At 36.6% G+C, this 25,090-nt stretch overlaps 1 protein-coding gene across 2 annotated transcripts in view; it reads right to left on the bottom strand.

Moving 5' to 3' along the window:
• Positions 1 to 24,649, bottom strand: part of LOC311281013 (uncharacterized protein) — a 45,043-nt gene extending 20,394 nt beyond the window's left edge. For both annotated transcript variants that reach the window (XM_084393635.1, XM_084393636.1), the window contains exons 1-26: positions 24,240 to 24,649; positions 23,801 to 23,873; positions 23,584 to 23,694; positions 23,200 to 23,313; positions 22,919 to 23,113; positions 16,855 to 16,927; positions 16,440 to 16,591; positions 16,160 to 16,312; positions 15,957 to 16,058; positions 15,302 to 15,460; positions 11,419 to 11,489; positions 11,208 to 11,337; positions 9,979 to 10,182; positions 9,696 to 9,888; positions 8,243 to 8,367; positions 7,507 to 7,707; positions 7,301 to 7,422; positions 6,102 to 6,330; positions 4,563 to 4,765; positions 3,018 to 3,170; positions 2,667 to 2,760; positions 2,376 to 2,584; positions 1,990 to 2,101; positions 1,167 to 1,216; positions 870 to 1,046; positions 235 to 352 (exon numbers count right to left, since the gene is read on the bottom strand). In XM_084393635.1, coding sequence (XP_084249761.1) covers positions 235 to 352; positions 870 to 1,046; positions 1,167 to 1,216; positions 1,990 to 2,101; positions 2,376 to 2,584; positions 2,667 to 2,760; positions 3,018 to 3,170; positions 4,563 to 4,765; positions 6,102 to 6,330; positions 7,301 to 7,422; positions 7,507 to 7,707; positions 8,243 to 8,367; positions 9,696 to 9,888; positions 9,979 to 10,182; positions 11,208 to 11,337; positions 11,419 to 11,489; positions 15,302 to 15,460; positions 15,957 to 16,058; positions 16,160 to 16,312; positions 16,440 to 16,591; positions 16,855 to 16,927; positions 22,919 to 23,113; positions 23,200 to 23,313; positions 23,584 to 23,694; positions 23,801 to 23,873; positions 24,240 to 24,376 — 3,660 coding nt within the window. In that variant the 5' untranslated portion in view covers positions 24,377 to 24,649. The remainder of the gene's footprint in view (positions 1 to 234; positions 353 to 869; positions 1,047 to 1,166; positions 1,217 to 1,989; positions 2,102 to 2,375; positions 2,585 to 2,666; positions 2,761 to 3,017; positions 3,171 to 4,562; positions 4,766 to 6,101; positions 6,331 to 7,300; positions 7,423 to 7,506; positions 7,708 to 8,242; positions 8,368 to 9,695; positions 9,889 to 9,978; positions 10,183 to 11,207; positions 11,338 to 11,418; positions 11,490 to 15,301; positions 15,461 to 15,956; positions 16,059 to 16,159; positions 16,313 to 16,439; positions 16,592 to 16,854; positions 16,928 to 22,918; positions 23,114 to 23,199; positions 23,314 to 23,583; positions 23,695 to 23,800; positions 23,874 to 24,239) is intronic.
• Between the last annotated feature and the right edge of the window lie 441 nt (positions 24,650 to 25,090).

Here is a 25,090-nt window from a genome sequence, read left to right as displayed (position 1 = left end):
TCATGGTGCTTGGGAGGCTCAATGTTTACAATTTTGGGGGGGATAAACCCATGGATGGCAAACTAATAGCAGTCAATGAACAATAAACTGGGTTAAGGGAATGTAATTATTATTTTTTTATCATAAAAAAGACATACTTCAACTTTAAATATGCAAACACTTTTTGGGGCCCCTGTGTTTTAATGAGAAATGGGAAGCTATGCCATGTTTATTAGACACAGATGCATTTCTCACCTTCTCCTCCAGAGTTCTGAACATGAGCAGCACTTCTGTATAATGAGGGATGAACCACAGGTTTACTAGAGTCTTTCCATCGGCTGTTAACAATCTTCTGGGACGAGGCTGAAATGTCCTGAACAGCCAGAAGCAGTTTTGATTTAGAAAGGCATTTACATTGTGAAAAGAAATGACTATATATTTATTTATGTATGAATTTATCTGTGCATTTAGTTTTGCATGCATTTATGCATTTTTTCATGCATGCATTTGAGCATTTTTTTCTTTGTTTGTTTATTTGGACTATTTTCCACATTTTAAATCCATCAAAACTATGAAATATACATGTACATTTTATTTTTGTTTCTTAATAGTTACCAGTTCGTCATTTTGACATCCTTTGACACTTGATTGTTTATCATTCACTATTCAGCCCAACTCATGCATTAACCAAATGACTTGTTAAACAATTGATCTGTCTACAAAACTAAATGTTCGAGCATTTAAGCAAAAGCCAAATGATCAAAACGTTTAGAAGCTCAAAAGGTTTTGAAGCTCATTAAGCACATATTCATTGTCTAAATCGTTCGTCTAAGATTCAACATCACATTAAACTGGAACTCTTTGTATGTATTTTCTTCTATATGCTTCACCTTGGATCAGGACACAGTCTGTCCTCTGACTGCAGGTCTGATCTGGTTTCGTTGGGTGTTCCCATCACAAAGTGATTGTCGCGGATATGTGGCACCTCGTGGAGCAGTGAGGTGAAACTGTGGCAAAGAGCAACAACCTGCCCTCGGACACAACTCTGTGACATGCGCATGTTAAATCTGAAAGAGACATAACCAGTGCTAGAGCAAAGAACACTATTATATAAAGATTTGGGGTCACTTCCTCCTTTTATAGAAAAAAAAAAAATGTGGGAAACATAATTCTGTGACGAAGCCTACTTGTGACAGAACTCCAGAATCAGTTTCCTCTTGATCCTGGCCACTTCTTCCTTTTGAAAGAAGAATGAAGGAATAAGGAACATTTTCATTTAATTGAGCAATTAATATCAGTTTTCTCTTAACGCTTACTAGAGCTGCACGATTCTGGATAGAAAATCATGTTTTTTTGGGGGTTTTAAAATAGAGATCATGATTCTCCCACAATTCTGAATAGACAAAATAACATGCAATTTACTAGAGGTTCTGACAAAATGTTAATTGCAACAGAATATTTAAAAATATATAAAAATTAAAAATAAATGGTTTGAATGAATGATTCAATGACTTACTCATAAAGACTTGACTTGTTTCATTACTGGATGAATCAGCGTTTTTCAATGAATCTCTTGAACGAATGATTCAATGACAAACACATTTTTTATCAGCCACTAGTCGCCACCTACTGGTGTAACTATGTAATCGATACAAATTTCTATTTTAAGTTACTTTCAAAAGGGGTTTTACTTTTTTTCTGTTTGCTACCATATACATCAGTGTTTATATCCAAACTAAAAACTTTTATGCCAGTAATTCTGTGATAATTTGAATATTTCTGCCATGGAAATTATAATACTGTGTGGTTGAAAATACTGTTTGTGAAGCTGTTTGATACCTATATGATTGACAACTGCTCTCTCTGGCTCAGTTGCAGTGCAAACACAGGTTTGTCAAAGGTTTAATAGACACAGACAAAGCGTAGTCATTTAGGAATAAGATCGTGTGGGTGTTTGAATCGAGATTGTGATTATTAACAATTAATCGTGCAGCTCTAACGCTTACATACAGAGCTTAGCTTCAGCGAACTCGTCTGTTCTTTCTTCTTTATAAATGCATTCAGCATTTCATCTCGAACTCCCACTTTCTCCAGCTGAATGGACACAAAAGCACCTGCAAGCCTGAATTACAACAAACATTTCACACGGGGCTTCTATGAAAAAGTATATCCAAATTATTTTACATATGGGTGAATCTCACAAACCATTGCATTGTATTTTCTATTAAGAATAATTAAGAACTGTAAGAACAGTGATTTCTGTTTATTTCAATTAACAAATTAAAGGGAGAAAAACAAATAAGCATAATGATAAAACTCTATAAAGTATTTAAAATCAGAATTAAATCGACACTAAAATCTTTCTGAAAAGTTAAATTTTCTTCATGCATGTAGACCTGTTTCTAGTAGCTAAGGCACGTCTCCTGGTTTCAGAGGAAGTCGATCCCTCATGCTGCAGTGGCAGGTCTGTATCTGAGGACTGATCCAGCTTCTCTATCCTATAGCACAAGGACGCTTGTTTAAGCGCTCCAATCAGAGCATTCTTCTGAACCACCTGACTCACCAGAACCACATGCAGGTTCTCCAAGCTGGACTGATTCATGAGCTGATGCACAGAGACAAAAAGTCAAATGATTCATATGTTGAACAAAAATAATGTGCATAACAATTATAAATCATGCGATTACCTGTAGAACTGCTTCGTTAGATTGAAAGCTAAATTTGCCAATATGACTCTCATCAAGTTCCTGAACACACAGAGGCAGGCTGTTTGGGACAAACCTATGAAACAGGAAGGGAATGGGATAAACTAAAATCAAGTAGATTTTACACATTCGGAACCAATGGTGCAAGGGGACTTATTAATGATATATTGTGAAATAGTAATAGATAAGCAAACCTTAAAAGCAACCACTAATTACAGCATTTAGGCTGCAACAAACCTTATACACACACACTACACTGCGTTCAATGTCATTGCTATCAACAGATTCTGATAATGAGCATGACAGGTCAATATTGGTCCTACAGACTTTTACCTGTCCGCATTCTGTTTGTCGTCCTGGAGGGCGGTGATGAACACGGGAAGCTGTTTTGGAGTCTCTTTCCTCACAGCAAACTCAAACTGCACCGGCCGCATGTACAAATGAACATCGTCAAAGCCCATCACTCTGGCCACTGATTTATATAATCTAGAGCGACATGACAGAAAGAAAAAGACATTCAGCTGAGAGTTAGATCATTTCAGCTGTTTTTTCAGTCATCATTTGAAGGAAAGATTAAAGGCAGCAAAAAAAATATGTAATTGTATAAAATATAAATATAATTGTGTGTGTGTGTGTGTGTGTGTGTGTGTGTGTGTGTGTGTATATTAGAGGGCAGTCAAAAATAACACGTTCATTTAGCATTTTTTCAGTTTAACGAGTTGAAAATATTAAACGTAATTAAGGCAGCATCTGTTTTTTCTGTCATCCTTCAATGCTATCATTTCAAGTGCTATTAAACCATTCAAGCGCAATAAGATGCAAAAATGGGGTGTCTGTGAACAAACACCCGAAACGAGCACTGCTCTTGACTGAATAACTTTATTAAGTTTTAATAAGGATTAATCTATATTCAGTTTATAATTTATGCAGTGTTTGATTATTCAATTTCTGTATATTTACCTTTTAATCCTAAAAAGTGCTGTTTACAAGGTTACATGGGTCAAAAACAATGAAAACAATAACTTTTTTTTGTGCATTTTAGCAGGGTAGGTAAAAATCTGAACCGGCAGAAAACATCCTTAGCATTGACCATTGATATATTAAAGGTACAGCTAAATGTGACATTTATTACAATGGGATTATGTGAAGATTGTTTTAAGTTCACTTAAATTAAAAGTTGTTATTTTTTATGGCCTATTAAATGTTACAATAATAGCTTTCAATTTTACTATAACGTTGAATGGCTATAATTAATGGATAATATTGAGGAAAAAAATCCATTTAATAGATGGATTAACCCTAACCCTAACCCTAAAATCCATTTAATAGAGACATCAGTATCAGTACTGTGATCACTATCAGTACAGTATCAGTGATTCAGAGCGCTTAGTGAAAAAATGGCATTAAAAATATTTAACATCTATCATCTTTATGTTGTTTTTACATTACTTTGGAGATTCAATGTGAAAGTATAACAATATAAAAATATATTTAAACCGTTAAGGTTAGGTACAATTAATTACAGAAAAATATGCGATTATTTAGTCATTTTTAGGAGCACTAAAATATTTATATATATATATATATATAGGTTTAACAAGCCATATTTTTCATCTTTTTTCCTCACTGAGGACCACTTATGTTCCAAAAACATGATTCGATTTTTCATGATCATTTTCCACCCTCTCTGACTAATGAATAATTAAACAATCGATTTGCATGCTGTAATTTCTGCCAAACGGGCTTAAGCTATTTCTTCCCCATCCTTCATTGTGGAAATTAAGTAATGAACCATTTTTGCATCCAAGTTTCAAGGAATCAAGGAAAAAAAATCAAGGAAAATTTTAATTGCTCAGCAATATTGCTTTCCAACTCAACTGGGACAGGTGTTCAGTTTCTGAAGCTGATTCAATGATGCGGTGGCGGAGTGTGACGAGCTCTAACAATGTGCAGAACATCTTCAGCATGAACAACTGTCTGTCTTTGCCTTGTTTCCTCTCCTGTTCTTCGGCAGATCTCACAACGGACATTCCCAGCTCTCTGACCAGAACAGGATCTTCCATGAACCCATCTGAGAACAACTGAAGCAATACAGAACACTGACTGTATCAGGCACCTCTTAAAGGATGAATGAACAAATGAACATTTAACACAAAATTGGATAAATAATGCAGAACAACCTTATTTATTTCTTTGTTAGTTGATAAATAGATGCCACTTGCTGGATTGAAAATGCGACATCAATGTTGAATACTACTGCTCAAAATGTTAATCATTGCATACTCTTAAATGGGGTCATGACCTGCATTTTAAAAAATAAATTTGATTTAGATTAGGCTATTTTTGACCCTCTCTTTGAAACACTCTTGTTTTGATAGGCGTCACATTCAAGATTTGAAAATAAACGCCCATTGCTATGATTAAGTTACAGTTTTGCATATTAAAATAATATTTGCATATTGAAAACTTCCGATGTTCGCTATACATTGGGCCAGAGTCTGACCCTGAATCAGAAGACAAACCTACACCTCAAATACCAAGGATGCGACATCTTGGTAATTAATTATATGTATTTGTGAGATAGTATTGTATATTATAACATTATATTAGTATTGAAACGAAGACGCTACAGAAAGGTGTTTATATAGTTGAAACATTTACCAATTTATATGGCAAATAAAGTTAAAGTACTTGGAGTTACCACAGTTATAGTTGACAAATGATAACAAATTATGAATTAATGACCATCGCTTCTTATATTCATTGTTCATACTTTTCAGTAAAGTGAGTACATTTCAAACGATCTGTAACAAACAAGGCAATAGTGATGCATGGTAAAAATAATCATTATGCGTGAACAATCCTGTGTTTGCAGTCTGTCTCGCATTTACTACATGACATCCATGAAGTGGTGGACGGGGCTAAAGAGGCAATGATGTAGAAGTAGGCGTTGATCTTCTGCAGAGGCTGTCTTTCGTCGCACTGACATACGTCATACTGATACAAAATGTAAAACGAGTCGTTTGAGCAGATTGGTTTCAATAAAAGCTGTTTTTGGAAAAACAAGGAAGTTTTGAGTTCTGAAACTAACAGGATATTTTTAATAGTACAATGACCTCTTATGCGTCAAAAGATCATGGACAATTTTATTTCTCAATTCATGACCCTCTTTAAATGAAACATGCATTTTTATTTAAATGCACACATTTAAATAATAAATAGTGAGCATGCAATATGATCGTATTACAGTCAAAACACAAGCTGTGTCTGGCTGATGCTGTACTGATATTTCTCTCATTAATACATTAAGATTAATAAAGTACTTCTATTTATTTTCCTTTTATTTCCCCCCAAAACGTTATAGCAAGTTTGACAGTGGCATCTCAGCTTATTTGGAGCACAAAAAAAGACACATACGTCTCTCTGGATCTGAGAACTGTAGGTGGTGCCAGGAGCTGAAAGCATGTGCCAACGATGCAGGGCCGTTTTCAAGAGCCTTTGCTCAAGGTTGACTCTCCGAGATGGTGTTTTCGCTCTGTGCAGCTCAAAGAGTTCAGTACAGGACCGTTCAAGATCCTCGTACAGCCGAGACGCCAAACACAAAGAGGGGTGTATCTCTAAAAAATACACACTCTTCAAAGAAGGCCTGCAAAGAAGGCACAAAGACACACCCTAAAACAAGTGTTTTGCCTTTTATGCTTTTAGATTTAGATTTAAAACAAGATTTGCAATTCATTTTGTGATGCATCCCTTAATGTGATGTCATATTTAACAAGAATAAAAGGTCTGCATTTATCCATTACATGCAGTCATTTATATTTAGAATTATGCATTTGGCAGATGATTTTATCCACTGTACTTACATTGCATTTCCATTCACTGGGAATCGAACACATGAATTTGGCATTGCTGGTGCCACGCTCAATTATTTAAAGTACAGGAATTACAAGTATTGTGCTAAATAAAACTAGAAACAAGTATTAAAGAGGCCATATTTTACCCTTTTTCAAAGTCTTGATTTTGTTTTTGGGGTCTACTAGAATCATGCTTAAATATTCAAAAAACATTGTTTGTGACATATTTTACATTGTTGCAGCACCTCTCTTCCCAGTCTGTCAGAAACACTCTGTTTAGTTTCGGTCTGTATGAAGCCCCTCCTCCTGAAAATGGCAATATGCTCTCTGATTGGTCGGCTGGACCAGTGTGTTGTGATTGGTCAACCGCTTCCAGCGTGTTTCAGAAATGTCCCGCCCCTTACCATAACTGTGAGTTTCAACACACTACTAACTAACTCAACCAGGCCTCACCTCATTTATTTTGCGAAGGCCTCGGACGAGAATTCTTTAAATGAGGAATATTGTGACATACTTTCCCAGATGAAAACTCAAGACTACAATCAGGAAGTTCAGAAACAGTGCTTACGATATAGTAATAACTCCTTTTGGAGTGACTTTGTGCTTTGTATCTTTGCAGACTGTTTTCATGCTCAAACAAAAACATTACACACTAAAGAAAGTTGAAAATGTAAAAACAAAAAGCATAATAGGTCCTCTTTAATAAAGTAAACAGTGAATTTGAGTTATGCTGAATTTACGATTGATTATTTTGATCTTTACCTGCTTCCACCGACTGATACCAAATGTTTAGGGATGCAGTTTGGTGGCAGGCCGTATTCACTAGGACAACCATTCTGTCCCTCCCTCCATATTCTCTCCAGATACTGCCGCTGCTCATCAATCTAATGTTCAGGAAACATCAGAGAATAAAATAATCTGACATCTTAGGTGGGCTAAACATGATTAAACAGCAAATGCTTGGTTACATGGTTGTTCAGCACTAGTTTGATAAGCTGTTGGTGGCTGTGGAGGCAGACGATCGTGTCCCTGTAAGCTTGAACAAAATATCCAGCAGTAAAATCAATCTGTGGCCTTCTGTGCATGACATCTGTGATGACCTGAGCCAATCTGAACTGTTCCTCTGGATCTGTGACATGCTGATACGCCTCCAAATAGCAATTCAAGAGCTGTAAATACAAGATGGCATTTATCATTGACATACACTTCTGTTCAAAAGTTTGGGGAAGTAAGTCATTTGAAAGAAATATATAATTCTAATTTTAGAAATGATGCATTAAATTGTGAAAGTGACAGTAAATACATTTATATTCTATTTGAAATAAATGCTGTTCTTTCTGTTCATCAAATCATCTTGGAAAAATGTATCTTAGTTTCCACAAAAATATGAAGCAGCACAACTGTTTTCAACATTGATAATAATAAGAAATGTTTCTTGAAATCAAATCAAATCAGCGTATTAGAATGATTTCTGAAGGATCATGTGACACTGAAAATTCAGCTATGCATCACAGGAATAAATTACACTTTAGAATACATTACAATAGAAAACAATTTCACATTATTACTGTTTTTATCTGTTTTTGATCAAATAAATGCAGCCTGGCTGAGCTCCTTTTAAAAGCATTAAACAATCCCAAACATTTCAACGGTAGTGTACAGTATCATTAAAATTACACTGAATTGCAGTCACACATCACATACCTGTATTTTGTGCTCCAGAAATTCTGTTTCACATGTCCATATGTCTAAAAGTACAGCCAACCGATCCACATCCATTCTAGCCAGAGAGTGAAGTTCTCCTCCAGATCCATCAGATGCACGTGATTCTGACAGAACAACATGAAATGACAATTGTGAAACACAGATTACAAACTAAAGGTGTCTTTAAACGTCCTAGTTATGGCAGCTCTGTATCATCGTACTAAATTATGAGTCACCTCAACCTGTATAGGATCAGAAACAGCACCAAGCCCTCTTACTTTTCAATCACCTGACATACATTATAGAAACACTTTTCACCATGAATTCCCAAAGGATGAAAAAACAGTCCCGACCTACATTGTTTTCTTGTTAAATATCCTTTATCACTTGGACATTTTTCACTTGGAAATTGATTTTTTTCATGTTTGCAATATAAGTGAACATATCAGTTATAAACAGTTGAAACAAGTTAGATATATACTAGATCCTACTTTACCTGCATACATACAATACACTCATGTAAAGCAATACTATAGAGCAAATCTTGGTTGCGTGATTGTTTGTATCAAAAAATATAAACTAAATGGCACAGCTCTTTATATAGAGTTGGATATGTATTATATCTTGTCTGCATACATACAATACACTCACGTAAAGTGATAAATACTATATAGCAAATCAACTGCCTGATTTTTTATTTCCTTGCAAAATGTAACTATATTATCACCTGGCTCTTTATGAAAAATATGGATATATTAGTATGTCCAACTTTATCCGCATACATGCTGTACAGCACACTCACATATATCAATGTATAGTATGTTGCAAATCTCAACTGCTTGATTGCTTGTATCATTGCAAAATGTAAACTATATTAACGCCCAGCTCTAATCTGCTAAATGCAACTACAAAGATATTAAGATATTATAAACATCAACATTATGATTTTCTGTAAAGCTAGTTTGAAACAGCGAGGGCCCTATCATACACCCTGCGCAATGCAGCGCCAAGTGCGACGCAAGTGTTTTTTGCTAGTTTCAGCCCGACGCAGTTATCATTTTCACGTTTGTATTAATAGCAAATGCATTTGCGCCCATTTGTGCGCCCATGGGCGTGCTGGTCTGAAAACGAGGTGTGTTCAGGCGCATTGTTGGCGCGTTGCTATTTTGAGGCAACTGAAAAATACTGCGCCATTGACCAACTGAAACCTGGTCAATGGCGCAATTTTTTTGTGTGTTATTTATACAGCACATTAGTCAAATGAGTCTACAGGCGGGTCCATTCAGACACACTCTAAGTGCACTTGAACCCTGCGCTTTAGACCATGGACTTAGATCGTTAAAATAGGACCCTGAGTGTTGTTAAAGCGCTATACAAATAAATTTGACTTGAATTGTATATGATATTGGAAAATGAGCATAATTAAGGGAAGGGGGGAAACATCTGCCCTGACCTCTGCTCCTCTGTATGAAATGAGACGCAGTGAGCAGCAGATGTTGCTCCAACTCTTGCAGGTCCACCAGGGCCACGTCATAGATGATGTAGAGACCCCGCTGGTCCTGGGTGTGGATGCAGCTCCCATCTGTGCTGTAGTAATCATGGAGGTTTTCCACCTCGGGAAACTCCATAAACTCGGCAAAGTGAACCTAAAACAGAACAGAGATTTACCCTCTCTGCCTTTCACATTGCATTGGTTTTTCCATAAAACACTGGGTGAGAATCTGCAAGTAAGGAACCTTATGGTCAACCGGACTGGTGTAGATGAAGTGATTTGATCCAAGAGCTCCAGTAGAGCCATCGTGTCTTCTAGCAGCACTCATCCAGCCCGTCTCCTCCATACTTCTCACCAGATCTCCTCCGACCAGCTCCAGACCCGCGGCGTCCATCGCCAGAGTCCTCTCCACTGACCGCAGGTAGTTCAGCATGCTCAGACAAGTGCGCTACACAAACAAGAGGCCAGGACTCAATAAAACACAGTATTTAAGTGAGTAAAGCCCTTATAGCAGGAGAAATAACCCATGCAAAACAGTACTGTGATGGTATTACCCTGGTATTTAAATGGCACATTTTCAGAAAAGCATTTAAAATGTGGCTCCAGAAAAAAGTGTCTTACCTCTTGAAAAATTTACCTATGAACTTTTTTTTTTTTTACCAAAACAAAGAATTTAGTAGGGAATGGTCATAATTCTCCTGATTTATGGTAATTTTAAGCCACATACCTACTACGTTCACAAGCTTGTGGTCAGTAATATATATATTTAAATAAATTCATATTTTTATTGACCAAAAGTGACAATAAAGACATTTATAATTTTACAGAAGAAAATGCTGTTCTTGAGATATGAACTCAGAATTGTGAGATAAAAAGTCACAATTGTTTTATTCCATGGCGGAAAAAAAGCTTCCATAGGTTTCAACATTGATAATAATAAGAAATATTTCTTGAGCATCAAATCAGCATATTGGAATGATTTCAGAAGGATCATGTGACACTGACGACTGGAGTAATGATGCTGAAAATTCAGCTTTGATCACAGGAATAAATTACAATTTAAAATATATTACAATACAAACCAGTCATTTTAAACTGATTGATGAAGACTTCTTTTAAAAACATAAAAAAATCTTTCCAACCTATTGAACAGCTTAATAATAATAATAATTCATAGTTTATATACCAAAAGTATATACTAAATAATGTTTTTCCTATATCAGGAAGTACTCATTTGTCTGTATAATAATAATACAATTATATATTACAAAAAAATTATGGTTATGTATTTGCATGATAGACTTTCAACAAATTATTGTATTACCATAGTACATGTCCAAAAAAAACAAAACATGGTACACATCTTTAAAAAGTGTGGTAATACTTACATTTACATTTTGGTGCTTTTGTAGGAAAGACCAAAATCTCTCAAACCTTTCACATCTTTCATGACAGTTTTTGGCTGAGTTTTACCTTGAGTTCTCTGATCCGGAGATGTCTCAGGTAGATTAAAGATTCATAAGCTCCTCTGACTGTTACAGGCTCCTTGTCAGCTTCTTCAGTGTCTTCATACTTCTCATGCTGAAAAGCACTGCTGCTTTGACTAGAACAGTTAGGAGACAAAGAGTTGTTAAAAGAAACCCTAACACACATTATAGACACATTTTAATGTTTGGAAAATTACCCTTTATTCTTTTTCTCAGAGCCTTTCTGATCTGCATATTTAGATAAATGAGAAACCTGTCCAGTGGCCACCTGGACAAAAAAAAAAAGAGGAAAATAATGTGCACACAATAAAAAAATAAACTCGCAATTCTGTCTTTTTCTCACAATTCTACCTTTATTTCTCGCAATTCTGACTTAATTTCTTGCAATTCCGAGTTTATATCTCGCAATTATTAATTTTTTCTCACAATTCCAAGTTTATATTGCGCAATTATTATTATTTTTTCCCACAATTTAGTTTATATCTCACTATTCTGACTTTATTTCTCGCAATTCCAAGTTTAAATCTTGCAATTCTGCCCTTTTCTAGCAATTCTGACTTTATTTCTCGCAATTCCAAGTTTATATCTCACAATTCTGCCCTTTTCCCGCAATTCTGCCTTTATTTCTTTCAATTCTGACTGTATTTCTTGCAATTCTGAGTTTAAATCTTGCAATTCTGACTTTTTTTCTCGCAATTCTGACTTTTTTTCTCACAATTTCAAATTTTATATCTCGAAATTCTGGCTTTTTTCTTGCATTTCTGACTTTATTTCTCGCAATTCTACGTTTATATCTCACAATTCTGCCTTTTTTCTTAAAGGGTAACTAAACCCCTGGTCAGAGCCTGACTCCACCCACTGGCAATATTTGAAAAATGCTAGAAAAGTGGGCAGACCCCAACGGAGATAGAGGGGACGAACCGTGAGCGGAAGGGCGTGCACCTGAGAGTCCTGCTGTCAGACTGTCTAAAATGGAGAGTTTGCTCACAGGGTCGCAAGACGACGTAAATATGCATCTGATGAGTTTTATCGAGTTGATGTCAATAGCGCGCGCTCTGTATAGGCATATTCATATTTTGCAGCTCTGAGAAAAAATCCAGCAAAATGCGCCGACGCGTTTGTCGACCCCAGAGGATTAACTTTAGCCTAACCATAAATTGTGATTTAAATATATATGATCACTCACATCAAGACGCCGCTGCGGTGGTGGAGTCCATGCAGGATCGAGGAACAGCGTTTGGCACTGCGTCGCTGTTCAGCGCGAGCTGTGTGGAGAAGCCAATGTCCACCTCTATTGTATCGTTGGAAAAGCAATTCCGCGTAAAATGCAGGTTTTACACTCACGGTCTTCCAGGCCAAGTGCATGCAAACACTGGCGCCTAATTTCCAAGTCTGCTGGAAAGCTATGCAGTTGCACCCAGCAACACTATACCTACCACTGTACTACATACAGATAAATCTACGCTAGCTCATCCAAGGGCGTGGTGAGCTCGTACCAAGGGAGGGCGTGGTGAGCTGGAACCAGCCTACGTCACGCAGTACCGTTTACGTCACGCAGTACCGCAACATCCAATAGGAAAATTCAACTGTAGTAGCCACCGTTCAACCTGAAGAGGGCAGCACTCAGACGTTTTTACACCATATATTGTAGAATTAAAACACTTTATACCCAAATGTTAAAAAAGTTACTCGAATCAATGAACAACACTAATAAAGCCCCATTCTTACAGATCATTAACAAAAAAAAGTTGGTTTAGGGTTTAGTTACCCTTTTTCTTAACAATTCTGACTTTCTTCTCGCAAATCGGACTTTATTTCTCGCAATTCTAGGTTTATATCTCACAATTCTGACTTTTTTCTTTCAATTCTGACTTTTTTCTTTCAATTCTGCCTTTTTTCCTCACAATTCCGAGTTTTTATCTCGCAATACTGTTTTTTTACGCGCAATTCTGACTTTATTTCTCTCAATTCCGAGTTACCTCGCAATTCTGACTTTGTTTCTCACAATTTTGCCTTTTTTCTCACAATTCAGACTTTATTTCTCGCAATTCTGACTTTATTTCTCGCAATACTGCCTTTTTTCCTCACAATTCTGACTTTATTTCTTGCAATTCCTAGTTTATTTCTCGCAATTCTGTCTTTTTTCTCGCAATTCCTGGTTTATTTCTCGCAATTCTGTCTTTATTCTTTATTCTGTCTCAATTCTGTCTAGTTTATATTTCCGAGTATAAATATATTTTTTAATATTTATTTACAATTCCGAGTTTATATCTCACTGTCCTGATTTTATTTCTCGCAATTCTTCTGACTTATTTCTCGCAATTCTTCTGATTTTATTTCTCGCAATTCCGAGTTTTTATCTCACAATTCTGACTTTCTTCTTGCAAATCTGACTTTGTTTCTCGCAATTCCGAGTTATCTCACAATTCTGACTTTGTTTCTCGCAATTCTGCCTTTTTTCTCACAATTCTGACTTTCTTCTCGCAAATCTGACTTTATTTCTCGCAATTCCGAGTTATCTCGCAATTCTGACTTTGTTTCTCGCAATTCTGACTTTGTTTCTCGCAATTCTGACTTTATTTCTCGCAATTCTGAGATGTTATCTCACAATTCAGACTTTTTTCTCACAATTCTGAGTTATCTCGCAATTCTGACTTTGTTTCTCGCAATTTTGCCTTTTTTCTCACAATTCTGACTTTATTTCTTGCAATTCTGACTTTATTTCTCACAATACTGCTTTTTTTCTCGCAATTCTGACTTTATTTCTCGCAATTCCTAGTTTATTTCTCGCAATTCTGCCTTTTTTCCTCACAATTCTGAGTTTATACCTTACTATCCTGATTTTATTTCTCGCAATTCTTCTGACATTATTTCTCACAATTCTTCTGACTTTATTTCTCGCAATTCCGAGTTTTTATCTCACAATTCTGACTTTTTTCTCGCAATTCTGACTTTATTTCTCGCAATTCCGAGTTATCTCGCAATTCTGACTTTATTTCTTACAGCTCCGAGTTTTTCATCTCACTATTCTGACTTTATTTCTCTCATTTCTGACTTTATTTCTCGCAATTCCGAGTTTTTATCTCTCAATTCTGACTATTTTTCTCGCAATTCTGACTTATGTCTTGCAATTCCGAGTTTAGAATTGAATTTCTATTTAGCAATTCTGACTCTTTTTTTTACAATTCTGATCTTAGATATAAGATATATAATTGCAAGTAATAAATTCTGAACTGCAAGAGATAAATTCAGAATTGTAAGATATACTCGTAACTGGGAGAAATCTTTTTTTTTTTTTTAAGTCACAATTACCTTTTTTATCTTTTGTTTTGTGGTGAAAACACGCTTCCCAACTTGTGAACAATGTGCACCTAAGATTCTCAATTCTCTAATTGCACCGCGAGGAGGCGAAGAACGAGGAGTGAGGAGGCATCCTGAGGAGTCATAAGCGAGGATACATCGGTGTATCCTTTCCGGAAGAGTTTTATTGCCTAAACGTGATGCACAAACAAATTCTTCTCCCCCTTCACATCTGTCATTTTAATAATTTTAATTTATTCTTTACCTTTGCAGTTTAAATAAACCACACATCTCACATATTTCAACAGGGTATCTTGCTTTATTATTATTTATTATGAATCTCTTAAATAACCAAACTTTAACAACATAAGGGCAGATCCTTTGAGCGCTGCTGATGACGTTGTGAAGTGACGACTGAGTGATCAAGTATTCCAATGTATAAATAAGTTTTTCTTCGATCCCTCCGTCCTCCTTTCGTTTCCTTGCAGCCTTCCCTCGCATCCTACAGGGGGTGGAGCTGAGACGCAAGGAAAGGAAGCGAGGAAAGGAAACGAGGACGCACAAATAAGAATTGAGAAGCACCCTGTGTATTTAAACCCTGTGTTCTCCCTCAGTCTTCGTCCGTTCTCGTTAATGTTAAGTGTGGTTTTCTCCTGGTTCCTGAGTTTTGTCATTTAAGAGTATTTTCAACATCCTCCTTTGTCTTCGTGCTATTTCCACTACCACGTTACGTAGCAGTTGACTTGGAGAATATAATTTACTATTCACACAGATGTTCACCTGAGGCATGTTTGTTGTGTTATAAATGCTTTTCCATATAGCAGAAGATTCTTTGAGAGTTTCTGTGCTGATGGATGGAGGTTTTGAGGGTTTTTCTGGCTGACGAACAGATGCAGTGTAATGCTTCAAAGCATCAATCACGTTATGAAGATCTGACTCCTTTAGAAGAAAGTGCAAAACAAGACCATTATTGTAATGTTGGAGTATAGTAGTGTAACTTTCATTAATTCATTAGCTAATATTAACTAACAATGAGCCATGCATTTGTTGCAGAATTTATTCATAAAATAAAAAAACAACTGTTCATTGTTAGTTAATTTCAGCTTAGGTCCATTACAAATGTTATATTAAATATTATCTATATTTAAAGATACAACTTTTGATTTTAATAATGTATTAGTATTAGTAAATAATGTAATTAACATTTACTAAAATTAATAAATGCTTTAAAAGTTTTTAATTGCTAGTTCATGTTTACTAATGTAGTTAACTAAAGTTAACAAATGGAACCTTATTGTAAAGTGTTGCCGATATAATGTGCTCTGACAAACTTCAGTGCGATTAAACTAATACTGACATTAACCAAAGCAAACCTGACAAAAAGTTTAGTATATATGAAATAATTCATATATGAGCAGCAAATTCAGCCATTCACCTCCAGGAACTTGCTGTGCATCTGGAGAAGTTCATCCATTGATCTGAGCTCCTTGAGTTTGGCTATTTGTTTTTGTTGCCAAGGATCTCGCTTTGGTTTCATCTGTTTGTTTCCCACAGGAGGCACAATAGAGCTTAGATATCATATTCCATCACATAGTTCATAAATTATCACATATAAAAAATACTGTTGTCTTGTCTCACCTGTATATGAGGAATCCAGTTGGACTCTTTTCTGAGCGCCATGTTCGGACTCTTTCTCCCAAACTTCCTGTCTGCCGCTTCAGTGCTGTCGTACTGCAAGAAGGTCTTCATCTCCTCCTGATTTTTAAAAACAGTCTGAAACAGGTAACTAACCTACATAAAATAGAAACAAATCACATTATCGACAGTAACAATTTTCATAATGCACAAGAATTCATCATGTTGTAGAATTCATTTTAAGATCTTTTAGATATCATTGACGTAATTTGATTAGGATCACCAGACTAAAGAGCTCCATTTCATCTCCAGCTGTCTTGATGGTGCTGCTATCATATTGGATGTTGTAATGTGACAGGAGGAAGTCCAGTTGCGCTTGAAAATCCTCTATATTGGTCGAGTGCAAAGGGACCTCTGACATTGATACAAATACTCCTGATGGCTCAAAAACAGAGAAGCTATCAGTTAAAGATCTCTATCTAAAGTACATGTAAACTTATTTAAGCAGAACCTATAATGCTTTTTCACATTTTAAACTTTATTTTAGTGTGTAATGTTCCTGTTTGAGCATAAAAAAGATCTAGATAGATAGATAGATAGATAGATAGATAGATAGATAGATAGATAGATAGATAGATAGATAGATAGATAGATAGATAGATAGATAGATAGATAGATAGATAGATAACATTCATTACCAGCAAAATATGCAGGAGATGTGCTGGACATCTGATCCTCATTCCACTCGGTCGAAGGGAGATAATGAAGAACCTACAACCAACATATAATAAAAGTAAAAACAGCACAGTCATTGCTCAGTGTAGTGTATACCTTCATTAAGCCACACACAACTTAACCATGAGAACTACTCTTCAAAAACATACACATAGCAGAAACATAACAGCATGAAACACTAACAGATCTTTCCCTTTCCTAAAAAAACACATAAAATAACACTTAATTTCAACATATACTCTCCTCATCCAGGCCTATGCAAAGTATGCTAACTAGAAATCCACTGCCCAGTTATCAAGACAATTTCATTAAGTTATTGAAAAAATCAATTGACACAGAAATTTGAGTTTAAATTACATATTACATTTATGTAGTGATCAACATTATGTCAACAGAACTCATCAAAATAATGTTTGCAACTTGCAATTTGTAATTAAATAAGTAAAACAGTTTTTTTTTTTTTTTTACATGCAACCATGCAATTATTTAAGTTATAGGTCAACTGAATTTCTTTTTAGGACTCAGAATTAAAGAATTCTTACTGCTTTTACATTTGTTCTCCCCCAGTGTCAGGATTCTGACCTGACAGTCTTGTCTGTTTTGTCAAGTCAAGTCAAGTCAAGTAACTTTCATTTATATAGCGCTTTTAACCATATGAATTGTTTCAAAGCAGCTTTACAGTGATAATAGGAAATTACAGAAACAGAGATTGTTTTGGCTTTACAGCAGTTCTAGGATATTGTCCAGCTAAAGTTAGTTTTGATTGATTGATTCACTTCCGTTGCGAAGATCATTAGTTATTAACTTAGGGGCCGCTAACACGACACCGTTCTTACAGAAAATCCTTAACGCACTCCGGCCGCCCATCCGCACAGTGCCTTGTGTCTCGAGAACGCACTCCCGGAAATAGGTTCCAAGGTGCAAACGATTATCAGTTATCTCTACGCAAACACAGACGCCGTGCACATGCGCATCACGTGTTCAGTGTGTGTTTGAATATATACTGTATGTACGCAGGCATGTAGTCCTTCTTTACAAATCAACCCTCAACAAACTACTTGTCTGGCCTTAAAAATTTATAATACAGAATTATTTATCACGTCCGCGTAGCCACGTGGGGACTCTGTACAGATAAATCGACAACGTTTTATCTGTACAGAGGTGAAGGGAAGGAGAAGGGGCCTTCACAGGGGAGAGCCTAGTTGACACTTCAGGACAGCGTTGTTGTAGTGTCCAGGCACAGGTCCTTCATCAGATCTGGATACAGCCTGGATCCGGCGGACTGCGGTAAACCTCGGGATAAACAGAGAGACTAATATTAGCGTAGACGCCATTCTTCTTATGATGTAACAAGTACATCAGGATTTATGGGAAGTGTTCCTGTTTCCGGCTGACCTAAACTATGCAGCCTAACATTGAATTATAGAAGTCTATAATGTGTTATGTGTATATACTAGGCCAAAGATATGTGTTTTGAGTCTGAACTGACAGGTTGTGTCTGCTTCCCGGACAATGTTGGGAAGACTGTTCCAAAGTTTTGGTGCTAAATAGGAAAAGGATCTACCGCCTGCAGTCGATTTTGATATTCTAGGCATTATCAACTGGCCGGAATTTTCAGATCGCAATAGACGTGAAGGACTATAATGCGTTAAGAGCTCACTCAAGTACTGGGGAGCTAAACCATTTAGTGCTTTGTAAGTAATCAGCAATATTCCAAAATCTATATGATTAATAGGGAGCCAATACAGTGTTGACAGAACCGGGCTAATATGGTCATGCTTCCTGGTTCTTCATACCTCTGGTAAGAACTCTAGCTGCTGCATTTTGGACCAGCTGTAGTTTATTTATTAAGCGTGCAGGGCAACCACCCATAATAGCATTACAATAATCTAGCCTTGATGTCATGAACGCATTAACTAATTGTTCCGCATTTGTCAATGAGAGCATATGACGTCATTTAGATATATTTTTAAGATGGAGGTTCCTAACCGACCATGAAGACTTGACAGAGCAGCCATCAAGTTTTAGACAGTATTCTAGGTTATTACGTGAGGACGTTTTTTGTCCAGTAATTAGAATCTCTGTTTTTTTCAGAATTAAGTAGTAGGAAATTACTAGTCATCCAATTTTTTTATATCAGCTATGCATTCCGTTAATTTTGTGAATTGGTAAGTTTCGTCAGGGCGCGAAGAGATATAGAGCTGAGGATCATCAGCATAACAGTGAAAACTAATGCCATGCTTCATAATGATATTTCCTAAGGGTAGCATGTAGAGGGTGAACAGCAACGGTCCTAGTACTGAGCCTTGTGGTACGCCATACTGAACTTTTGATCGATAAGACATCTCTTCATTTACTGCTACAAACTGATAATGTTGTGGTCGATAGTATCAAATGCAGCACTAAGAGTAATACTAATAGAGAGTAACACTAATAAAATATACAGCCACGATCGGATGATAAGAGCAAATAATTTGTGACTCTAACGAGAGCTGTCTCAGTACTATGATAGGGTCTAAATCCTGACTGAAAATCCTTGCAGATATCATTTCTTTCTAAAAAGGAACATAGTTGTGAGGATATTGCCTTTTCTAGTATCTTTGAAAGAAAAGGTAGGTTTGAGATTGTTCTGTAATTGACTAATTCTTTAGGATCAAGTTGCGTTTTTTTAACAAGCGGTTTAATCATAGCCAGCTTAAAAAGTTTTTGGTACGTATCCTAATGACAAAGATGAATTAATGATATTAAGAAGAGGATCTATGACCTCTGGAAGCATTTCTTTCAATAGCTTAGTCGGTATAGGGTCTAACATACATGTTGTCGATTCAGATGATTTAACGAGTTTAGTAAATTCTTCCTCTCCTATGGCAATGAATGAATAAAAAATTTCCTCAAGGAGACTACAATGCACTGCCTGATGCAATACTGTAGTAGACGGTTGCATAGTTATAATTTTCTCCCTGATATTATCAATCTTCTAAGTAAAGAAGTTCATAAAGTCATTACTGCATTGCTGCTTGGAAACGTCTAGGCTTGAAGCTTTATTTTTTGTTAGTTTAGCCACTGTTTCAAGTAAATACCTCTTCTAATAGTGTTGAAAAATAAGCAGATCTAGCAGCTTTTAAGTATGCAATCTCTGTATGATAAAGTAGTCTGAGGGCCTGAGTGAGCTCGTTGTACCATGGACTATTTCCTTTAATCTTCTTTAAGCGCAAAGGAGCAACTGTGTCTAAAGTTCTGGAAAAGAGAGAGTTAAACGTTTCTGTCGCAATATCGAGTTCTTCTAAGCTATCTGGGATGCTGAGATGATGAAATTGATCAGGAAAATGATTAATAAAGCAATCTTTAGTGGCAGAAGTGATGGGTTTAACATATTTGTAACACGGAGTCGGCTTTGCAGCCTTGGAAGTATACTAAATGAAGTATACACAAGACTAGATAATGATCTGAGATGTCATCGCTGTCTGCAGAATTTCAGTGGCATCAACATTAATTCCGTGTGATAATATTAGATCTAGAGTATGATTACAACAATGAGTAGGTCCTGACACGTGTTGTCTAACTCCAATAGAGTTCAGAATGTCTTTAAATGCCAATCCCAATGCATCTTTTTCGTTATCTACATCTATATTAAAATCACCAACAATTATGACTTTATCTGCAACCAGTATTAACTCTGATAGAAATTCAGCAAATTCTTTGATAAAGTCTGTATGGTGCCCTGGTGGCCTGTATACAGTAGCCAGCACAAATCTCAAACGTGATTTATAATTTACACTAGATAGTGTTACATTAAGCACCAACACTTCAAAAGAATTATATTTGAAACTAGACTTCTTAGTAATTCTGAAGATATTATTATAAATTACAGCAACACCTCTCCCTTTGCCTTTCTTAAGAGGTTCATGTTTATAACAGTAATCCTGGGGGGAGGACTCATTTAAGTAATGTAATCGTTGGATTTTAGCCAGGTTTCTGTCAAACACAGCACATCAAGGTTATAATCTGTAATAAGTGCTTTTGAAGAAAGGGATTGAATATTCAGCAACCCGAGCTTTATCATCTGTTTTTTATTTGTTGAACATCAAGTAATACAAATAATGTATTTCCTAATTCGGGGAACAGACACAGTCTCTATATGATGATATCTAGGTGAAAGAGTCTCTTTGTGATGGGATTTATCTTTGTTTAATGTTTCCTTGTTTGTCTTGTGCTTAAGCACAAGCTTGGGCTCCCACCCTCTTGTTTAGTCCTTGGCTGAATCCGAAATCGCCCCCTATACCCTCAAATAGGGCGCTATTTGAGAGGATAGCCATTTGTAGTGGTGTCCGAAACCATAGTGGACATTATTGAGTGCACTCATTCAATCCTACAATGCACCGCATGTACGCTCAATGGATGTCCGAATTCGCATTCACTCCTTCAAGTGAACAGTATTAGTGGACTAACGTAGGGAATAGTGAATGAGGTTTTAGGGGGTGATTTCGGATTCAGCCCTTGTCTGGTCCTTGTTGGCCTAATTGTGTTCACCTGTTCCTCATGTGCTCTGCTCCCTTTATATTGTGCTCCTTTGCTTCACGTGTTTGCTGGTTTGTTGCGTTCATTGTTTTTCTTGTTTCTGTTTATCTCATGTTGTCTAGTCTCTACTCTTGTCTTGTCTTGGTTCCTGCCCTGCTTCTTGTGTCCTCCCTGGTCGTTGACTCTCTTTGACCTGGCAGCCAGCTCTGGTGCTTCAGCAGTTACATCTCTCTGTGCCAAGCCTCTGGTTCCTCAAGCTGCTATCTTGTTGCTATCGTGTCTGGAGCTGTCTCTTCCCAGACCAGCCTGTTCTCCAGTTGTTTGCCCTGGCCTATTTGTTCGGACCTCCCATCTCACAGATCTTGTACTGTGTCTTCTGGTAATAAATATCATTCCCCTGCTCATTCTGCGTCTGGGTCCCCCCTCTCTGAATCCTGACAGCCAGTCTTGACTATTTGGTTACATTCATTGAAAATTGGTAAATTAACTGGTATTAAAAAATTATATAACTCACTGAACCAACCAAAATCTGAACCTTTTATACCAACAAAACTCATTTTGAGTGATTAAATCAGGTAGAAATGGCAAGTTACCACTTTTTACAGTGTTCGGTCACACTTTAGTTTGGAGAACACATATTCACAATGATTTTTACCTCAGTAAACTCTTAATTTACTGCTTGTTAAAAGGATAGTTCACCCCAAAAATGTGTCATTTTGTCAGTTGTTCCAAACCTGTAATAGTTTCTTTCTTCTGTTGAACACAAAAGATATTTTAAAGAATGTTAGTAATTAAACAGTTGACCGTAGTCACTGACTGGGAAAAAAATCAGTAGCGATGTTTCCATCACCCTGTTTTTATGTGCATTTTGAAGTATTGCAACCGAAATTAGTGATGGAAACGGCAAGTTTCTGAAAAATTCGCTTGAGTTGGTTTTTTGACTAATGGGAGATGGAAACACATTTGCCAAATAAATTCTGACGTAGCGAACATTAAACCCACGTGACTATTTGGCTGTTTCTGCTGATGGTGATTTATTTACTGTTTGTTAGGTTACCAATACCACTGTCATTAGTTCAAACAACTTGATGAAAACACATTTGTTTTTGTGAACTTTGAAAAGATTTGCTTCCTGTTTGGATGTAAACCCAGCTTATGGCTACCGTCAACTGTCTGGTTACCAACATTCTCTATAATATCTTCTTTTGTGTTCAGCAGAAGAAAGAAACTCATACAGGTTTGGAACAACATGAGGGTGAGTAAATGATGACACAATTTTCATTTTTAGGTGAACTACCCCTTTAATAGTTAGTAAATGGTTAAGTTTAGGTAGTGGGTAGGATTAAGGGATATAGAATAAGGTCATGCAGAATAAGGCATTAATATGTGCTTTATAAGTACTAATAAACAGCCAATATGCTAGTAATATGCAAGCTAATAAGCAACAAGTAAATAGTGAGAATTGGTCCTCAAACTAAAGTGTTACCCAGTGTTCTTATGTATTCTCACATGCAGAAAGTTGAAGATGCTTTTGATGGAGTGCAGATGGCAAATAAGCCACTGGAGGTAAATGATGACATCTTCCTGTGTGAGCACAGCGACGGGGCTCTCCACACCTGCCAGGACCTTCTCTCTGGACACGGCAAGACGACGTGCCCGGTGCACAGAGTCCTCAAATTCATTGCTTAAATGTGTGATCTGTTTCTACACAAAGCAATGGGGACAGGATTAATAGATTTCTTTTGCCACTGAATGCATAAAAAATTCTAAAATGCAGAATTTTAGATTACTTTATATTGAGGATATAGTTTCTCCAAGACAGTGGAATGGCGACCGAATCTCCTCCATCTCAGCATCAGTTGGTATTTGCACCGTGCCAGTTTATACGTTTGATCTGTGTAAAACTGTTAAGAAAGGAGCCAATATTTTCAGAAATGCTTTTAATACAAGATTATAATTGTGGTAGATATATATGACTTTATACAATACAGATTCTTCCAAAGCAGCTTTACAGTGATAAACAGGAAAATAACAGATGCAAACTCAAATTCTGATGCAACGCAGCTCTAAAAAAAGACAAGAGTTCAGTGTTGAGTTCAGTCAGTTCAGTGTTGAATCAGTTCATGTCATTAATCAGTTATGAAAGAAGCACAATAAAACAGCTCATAAGTGACCTGATGCAGCAGTAAGGGCAGAGCGTCAGGTGTGTGCTCTTGTGTCAGACAGCTCTCCATCTCTCTCTCGGCCACTTCTGCTTGTGACACAACAGGCTTTGTGGACGAAACCTAAAGTCACAGGTCATTTGCAACAAGGACAACAAGGTATGTCAAATAAACAGATGCAGGAGATTAAAAAAACTTATTAAGAACTCAAATAACTGTACAAACTCACTTGCAGAGCTTTAAGGAGCACCTGCTGCCTCTCCATACGAAAGTAAGACACATCTTTTGGAATATGGACAGAGCTGAAAAAGTTGGCAAGAGTAACAGTTTGGTCTATTGGATACAAAATATGAATGATTGCATGAATTGAGATGTAACGTTAAACTCGCAATTGCGAGAAAACCAGTATGATTTGTGAGATAAAAACTCACACCTTTTTTATTTCATTTTTATTCTGTGGCGGAAACAAGCTTATAGCCTACAGTCGCCTACTATGGAAGTCAATGGGGTTCATCAACTGTTTGGTTTCCAACATCCTTTACAATATCTTTATTTGTGTTCAGCAGAAGAAAGAAACTCACAGGTTTGGAACAACATGAGGGTGAGTTAATAGAGACAAAATCTTCATTTTTGGGTGAACTATAAGAACCCTATTTCAGCAGTCTTACCTGTATGGTTTTGAGGATATTTGATGTATCATCTCATTGTCCTCAATCTCTGTCCTCAGAGCCTGAATCTGAGCGGATAGTTCTTCTTGCAGCTGCTCCACCTTCACCGAGGAGCCGAGGCTATATGTCTGTGACATCTTCAATTCACAATCCCAGTTTGTGCTCAGAAACTCATGCAGTCGTTCTGCTCTGTCCTTGCAGCTGTAAAGCTGACTGTATTACTTTCATGTAGAGCAGTCTGATTCAGTAGATAGAAAAAAGCTTTAAAAGAAAGCAAATGAAAAGAACTTTATAAGAATGAGATACGTTCCAAACTTTTGCTCCAGTATTTGTGTCGGAGTGTTTGGCGCAACGCAGTTGTTATAGAAACAGACGCGCACTTCAAAGGAATGGCGATAAATCACAGCTACAAATCTGAACTCAAGCAACGTTTGTTAAAACACACACACACACACACACACACACGCGCGCGCACTTAATATATTAAAGGGCTCAAATTAGAATCCTTAAAAGAACAAACGAGTATCGTAGCCTACTATTATTAGATTTTTTTTCCCCCTATTAGAATTTCCATGAGCATTCCTTTAGGCACGTTCAGTAATCATCTTAATACAAAACAATAGTATTGTGTTAAAATGAACTTGTGTGAATACAGTACTGTCATATTTGTACAGCAAATTTCATTGAAGTTATTATATGGTGAGTCTGTGTAGGCCTATATGTGGCTTTTAACCTGCAGATGGCGATGAAAACTCAGGCAAGTGACTCATTTGTATTGTGCTGACACAAGCAAAGAGGACAGACCTGTCAGCTCTATGAAGTCATGAACAGCATCTTTTTTTATTTACTTG

This window comes from Rutilus rutilus (genome assembly GCF_951802725.1).
Source record: "Rutilus rutilus genome assembly, chromosome: 21".
In the NCBI taxonomy this organism is placed as follows: Eukaryota; Metazoa; Chordata; class Actinopteri; order Cypriniformes; family Leuciscidae; genus Rutilus; species Rutilus rutilus.
The sequence above is the reverse complement of the archived record's forward strand: the minus strand, read 5'-3'. Positions and strand labels throughout refer to the sequence as shown.